The sequence below is a fragment of the Triticum dicoccoides genome, chromosome 7A (genome assembly GCF_002162155.2).
Source record: "Triticum dicoccoides isolate Atlit2015 ecotype Zavitan chromosome 7A, WEW_v2.0, whole genome shotgun sequence".
NCBI classification, from domain to species: Eukaryota; Viridiplantae; Streptophyta; class Magnoliopsida; order Poales; family Poaceae; genus Triticum; species Triticum dicoccoides.
In genome coordinates this window covers 480,775,219-480,780,731 of record NC_041392.1, presented here as the reverse complement: position 1 = coordinate 480,780,731, position 5,513 = coordinate 480,775,219, and the positions used below count along the sequence as shown (strand labels likewise).

At 44.0% G+C, this 5,513-nt stretch overlaps 1 protein-coding gene and 2 long non-coding RNA genes across 3 annotated transcripts; all 3 read left to right on the top strand.

The window, feature by feature from the left end:
- Positions 1–844: 844 nt before the first annotated feature.
- Positions 845–1,879, top strand: LOC119328089. Its single transcript, XM_037601125.1, has 2 exons — positions 845–1,431; positions 1,612–1,879. Exons 1-2 carry the CDS (start codon positions 1,078–1,080, stop codon positions 1,786–1,788), a joined length of 531 nt encoding a protein of 176 aa, XP_037457022.1. The 5' UTR covers positions 845–1,077; the 3' UTR covers positions 1,789–1,879.
- Positions 1,880–2,176: 297 nt separating this feature from the next.
- LOC119328621 lies at positions 2,177–2,780 on the top strand. The gene is made up of 3 exons (XR_005159062.1): positions 2,177–2,278; positions 2,386–2,575; positions 2,695–2,780. It is a non-coding gene; the product is annotated as an uncharacterized LOC119328621 (long non-coding RNA).
- Positions 2,781–2,868: 88 nt separating this feature from the next.
- LOC119331943 lies at positions 2,869–5,004 on the top strand. The gene is made up of 2 exons (XR_005160732.1): positions 2,869–2,970; positions 3,916–5,004. It is a non-coding gene; the product is annotated as an uncharacterized LOC119331943 (long non-coding RNA).
- The last annotated feature ends 509 nt before the right edge of the window (positions 5,005–5,513 follow it).

The following is a 5,513-nucleotide window of genomic DNA, read 5'->3' as shown; positions in this document are numbered from 1 at the left end:
ATATACCTTTCGTTTTGCCGGCCTTCTTGTCCGCTAAGTATTTGGGGCAGTTCCGCTTCCAGTGACCACTTCCCTTGCAATAAAAACACTCAGTCTCGGGCTTGGGTTCATTCTTTGGCTTCTTCCCGGCAGCTTGCTTGCCGGGTGCGGCAACTCCCTTGCCGTCCTACCCTTGCCTTTCTTGAACTTAGTGGTTTTATTCACCATCAACACTTGATGTTCCTTTTTGACGTCTACCTCGTGAGTTCCGTTAGCAAAAGAAAACAAAAGACCACTTCAAGTTACTGTAATGAACTAATTATTTATTTATATTGGTGTTAAATCTACTGTATTCCAACTTCTCTATGGATTATAAACTATTTTACTAGCCATAGATTCAACAAAATAAGCAAACAACATACGAAAAACAGAATCTGTCAAAAACAGAACAGTCTGTAGTAATCTGTAGCTAGCGCAAGATCTGGAACCCCAAAAATTCTAAAATAAACTGCTGGATGTGAGGAATTTATCTATTAATCATCTGCAAAAAGAATTAACTAAATATCAATCTTCAAATAAAAATGACAGCAGTTCTCGTGAGCGCTAAAGTTTCTGTTTTTTACAGCAAGTTCAACAAGACTTTTCCCAAGTCTTCCCAACGATTCTACTTGGCACAAACACTAATCTCTCCCTAATAATAAAGCACGGATTGAGTTTCCGGGTTCATCGTCACGGCGTTTTTGCAAAACACTCCCTCAAGTTTCTAGTAATTAACCCGTGCTCCAGATTTAAGTTAGTAGTAATAAGTAAAAAAATGATTCGTTCTCACCCGAACGGACGGACGCAACACCCGGTCTCTGCCTGCCCCAATCCCGACTCCAGGCCGTCGTCCCCAACACACCATGAGGACGAAGATGGCGGCGGCGCTGGTCCGGGCCTCCGGGGGGATCGGACCTCCTACGCCTGCCCGATCCTCCTACTTCTCCTCGCGCTGCTCCTCGCTGTCCCCGCTCGCGGCCATCTCCAACGCCTCCTCCCACGCCTACGCCTTCGCGGGCCATCAGCCGGTGCCTGCCCCGGATCCCACCTTCTTCGACGATGTCGTCGACGCCATCATCGACAAGTACGGCTGGGACCCCGACGCCGAGGTCCGGGTTTGGCCGCTCGACGCCGAGGGCGCGCTCGTCGACGCCGCGTAGTGCTACGAGTTCCCTGCCCGCGTGGGGCCCCGCGGTCGCGCTGGCGTGGGCCTCCGACGGGGCCGTCGACTGGAGCCGCCCCGACGCCCCCGCGGTGGAGGAGGTGGTCGGGCCCGACGGGGTCGACTTTGTGACCGGCGATGGCGACCTGGCGTTCGGCTCCGGCGTTAGGGTCCGTGACATGGTAGGGCCGTTCGAGCTGGTGGTCTGCGATGGCGTTGGCAGGGGCCGCGCAGAGCTCCAGTTGCCGTCGGTGAGTGCTGCTTGACTTTTATCTTTGTTGCTTCAGTTTTTTTGCTTCTGCTTGCTTGCTTGCTATGCTCTTGAAGTTGTGTGGCCTGTAAGATGAAGTAGTTACTACAATTGGTGAATGGTCTAGCTGCTGCTTATCCCTTTTCTGTTTCTGACTTTGAATTGATTGTGTTTGTTGTAGTGTCTGCACCACCGCCGAATGCATGTTCCGGCAGTCCACGCATCGATCACTGGCAAATTAAAAAGGCATGAACGCACTAAACAAAAATTCTGTGTAGATGATTCTTGTATATGGCAGTGGCACACGCGCTGGTTGATGAAGCCGCTGGGCCGGAAGGACCTCTCATTGCCATGCTAATGAGTATCACGACGAACATGGCCCCCACCTCAATGCCTCCCTGTCGGCGGTGAGGTCTGGCCGGATCTGTATGACCCGCAATATTAGTAAAGAAAAAGAATAGCTTGATTGTTCTATGACTCTATCGTGGATAGGTAATTTGCATCAGAGGTCTATAGGATCTCCGCCATTAGTTTCCCATTAGAAAATTGAGTTACTAAATTAAGGAAGATGTACAAAGATAGGTAATCGATGGCATGATATGCATCAGAAGATCCTCATCACTGAAGTAGTACTCCACCAGTCCACCTACAGTTTTGGAACATATAAACACGGCATCAAAGTGCTACCTGGCACCAAATAAAGAGTTCAGGTCAGGGTGTTATACTGCAGCTAAGCAGTATAGTTTGAATTTCTAAGTTTGAGGAGGATTTCAGTGTTTCTAAAGAAAGGGACAAGGATCAGGGCTATAAGATTGTTGAAAGACTCAGAGACATGTACCATGAATCGGGTACAGTATGCTTTCTACCCGTCTTTTCCTTATATTGACTAAACCTTAGTAAATAACTATTTCTAGTTTTCTCATGTAACCTGAACTGCTGCTGGTTTAAATTTCAGTTCCGCAAGCTGCGGCACACATGGTCTGCCTCCGTGTCGTCCTACCTGCTTTAGGGCCCTCTACTTCTTCCCCCAAGATTGCCATTATGATTAACAAATCTGACAAGAGCAATTTAATTGGTGACACATCATATTTATTCTGCAAGTGCATGTGAATTCTCATCTTGCGGCTACCTCTTTTGCTTACCAGGTTGCAAAATTTCATTAATTTATTTGTCGAAGTATCCTGCAAAATCATTTCTCTTATGGGAATTAGCCTATTGTATTGATCTAACAAGGTCCACTTCAACCTACGTAACAATTATGCAGTGAAGATGGAGAGCTTTAGGCAAAAAAAGAAAGAAAAAAAACTAGCACGTGATCTATGGAGAATAATTTTGACAGCAACTCCAACTGTAAGATTCCTGAAGTTATTTCTATGAAAGTTTGTAAGTTTTCTTGATATCTATGTACACTGACATATATCGCAATTAATGTTGGCACATGTAATGGAGTACACTTGATGCGATCAATTCTGGTGTGTGTGTGTGTGTGTGATGCAATGACGTATGAATAACGACAGAAAAATATGCCTGAGGAGTATGGGTATGTAGTAACATTTCTCTATTATTTTCGGAACAACTTGGAATATCTTATTGGTAGTTTATATACAAAGTCATTTTGATAACTATCATGCTGCAAACCTACATAGTTTTCTATATTAATCATGTCGTGCTAAAATATAAAAGTTATAGCTTCAATAAATTGATAAAATACAGATTTGGGCTTTACATATTTATTGAATATATATTTACATATGAATACATCGTTACGGTCGGACTCCAGCGAGTAGCAGTGGTTGTTATACCCCACCAGGTAACTTGCTACTGTTGGTGAAACTCTCTTGTGCAGAAACGCCGATCTTGAAATCTTGATCCTACTTATAGGCCGTATTGCAAGCAATGTACTCATGTTTTACTGAACATGTAGGTAACATGAAATTTTGATCTTCTCCCATCACTGAAAGTTGTGTTTTAAACTTGCAAAAGCATTGCTGAGCCTATTCAATCATTTCTATTTTACCCTAGATTTCACTCCATACCATAATTGAGATACAAATGGGCGTTACTGATGTCGAGGAGAAGAGTTAGAAGCTCTTGGATTGAGAATCTGAGATTTATATAGGTTCAGTAGAACAAAAAGTTTCGGATTCACTACTCCAGATACAACGGGAGACCTCTGATGTCATAGTTGGCACGGACATTTAGCAATAAATGTGTGCCTGCCTGAACATTATTACTATTAAACTATGAATAATGATTTTTGCAACTATAGGAGAATTTCTTGGCCGCATCACAAGAAAAAGAATTTGAAACAGAAAAGTGTACTGAACCTTCTAATTATTGTATGAACTCGCGTCACTTAATTTAAGAAGTACACATACTGCTAGCATTTGCATCACACCGGGAGCCTATTATTGAGAGATCTGACTTCATCAGGATTGCGGGTTCGTGACTTAATCCTGATTGGGTATGCTGGCTGCCCGTACAGGATTGACGCGCCCTATATGCGGCGACCCGCGGCTACTCCTCCCAGCCCCGGATATGCTCTTCCGCCACCTGAGACCCACAGCTCCAATGATCCACGACAAGGGATGACGACCAACTCGGCTGCCCCTCCCTCGTGCAGCTCCCTCTGAGGCTGCAGCAACCTTCGAACGAGGCCACTACGGTGCCACCTATGTTGTCCTGAAGTTCCCTCAGATTTGACATTTTCAGTTTCGTCAGATTTAGTTTCATCAGATTCAGAAAATTCAGTTCATCAGTTTCATCAAAGTTTCAGTTGTTAGTTAATTTGTCGGGCACGTTGGCACTCGCGCACGTCGTCCGCTTCCTCACATCACTCGCTCACATAGCCCACCTGCCAATCCAAGCAACGACTTGGTCAGGGATCGGACTGGACCAGACGGTGTCCACCATGACCTGAAGGCGATGCCGGAGTCCAAGTGTGTGTAAGTTACACCGGCCTTTGATTTATATATCCACCATCCACTGATCAGTGACCTGAAAAGGTTGGGCGCTCTGAGCTAGCACATAAGCTGATTGATGAGATGGATTGAAATGCTTTTGATTTGTTAGGCCGTCAATATTCCAAACTGAAGTCCAAGGAAGAACGATTAGGAACAGCAGGTAAGAAGCCCATGAGTTAGTTGTCTTACAGGCATGCACGTGCACAAGGTGCTGATACATAGTTGCAGATTTCCAATGGATGCTGGTGTTGTCGGTTGACATCTCCGGGGCTGTACATCATGATGGTTACCAAGACACAACAATGATCTCAATGCTACAAACCTGAATGGAATACCATAACTGCAGACCTGATCACAATGCTACAAACTTGAATGAAATACCTTGATTGCAGGCCTTTGCTGATTTGCGTTTTCCATTGATCTTCAATGCACTAAAGAATAGTGAAATCTTGGCATCTGATTCATTTTGCAGGCTATGCTTTTAACTCAATGAAAATGTGCATTTTTAGTTGACCTTATTGTCTGTTTGTAGCTAATTGGGAGACAAACATGGGCAATGAGCAGCTTTTTTGATGACAGTGCAATCAAGGACTCACATATTCACTGATGAACCTACCTCTATTTGGTACTGTGTATATACCTGAAAATAGTAGCATCGGCTTTGCATATCTATTTTCTGAATCAGCAACACTGTATTAGGGTCTTCATCGACAATGTACATAGTGATGCTTAACTGCCGGTTTGAATTATTGGATGCATCTGTTGTGAGACATTCCTGTGTTGTCATAGTGACTTGCCTGCGCTCATTGTTGATCGCTAAGAAGTGAGTTGGTCCAGAGATTGCAGCTGAGATGGAGCTCAGCAGGACAACTAGACATGCACAGCTTGGTATTAGTCTTATCTAAAATTTTACATATAAGTTTTTTCCTAGATTCAAGTACATTATATCATTATTTTGCAGGTGTGATCCACAGAGGAGATCAAATTTCTAGTCCAGTCATAAATTATTATAATTATTTTACTCATGTTCATACTAAATTTGAAACGGGTCAATCCGCAAGCTTCTGATCCTCGGTTCATTTTTGAACTATATCCATGTGTTCTATCAAGGATCATTTTG

Excerpts from the sequence above, each read along its gene's own strand:
- LOC119328089 (XM_037601125.1), top strand. The coding sequence starts at position 1,078 with ATGTCGTCGACGCCATCATCGACAAGTACGGCTGGGACCCCGACGCCG. Across the intron at positions 1,432-1,611 it reads CAGAGCTCCAGTTGCCGTCG|TGTCTGCACCACCGCCGAAT; the intron begins GTGAGTGCTGCT and ends TGTTTGTTGTAG.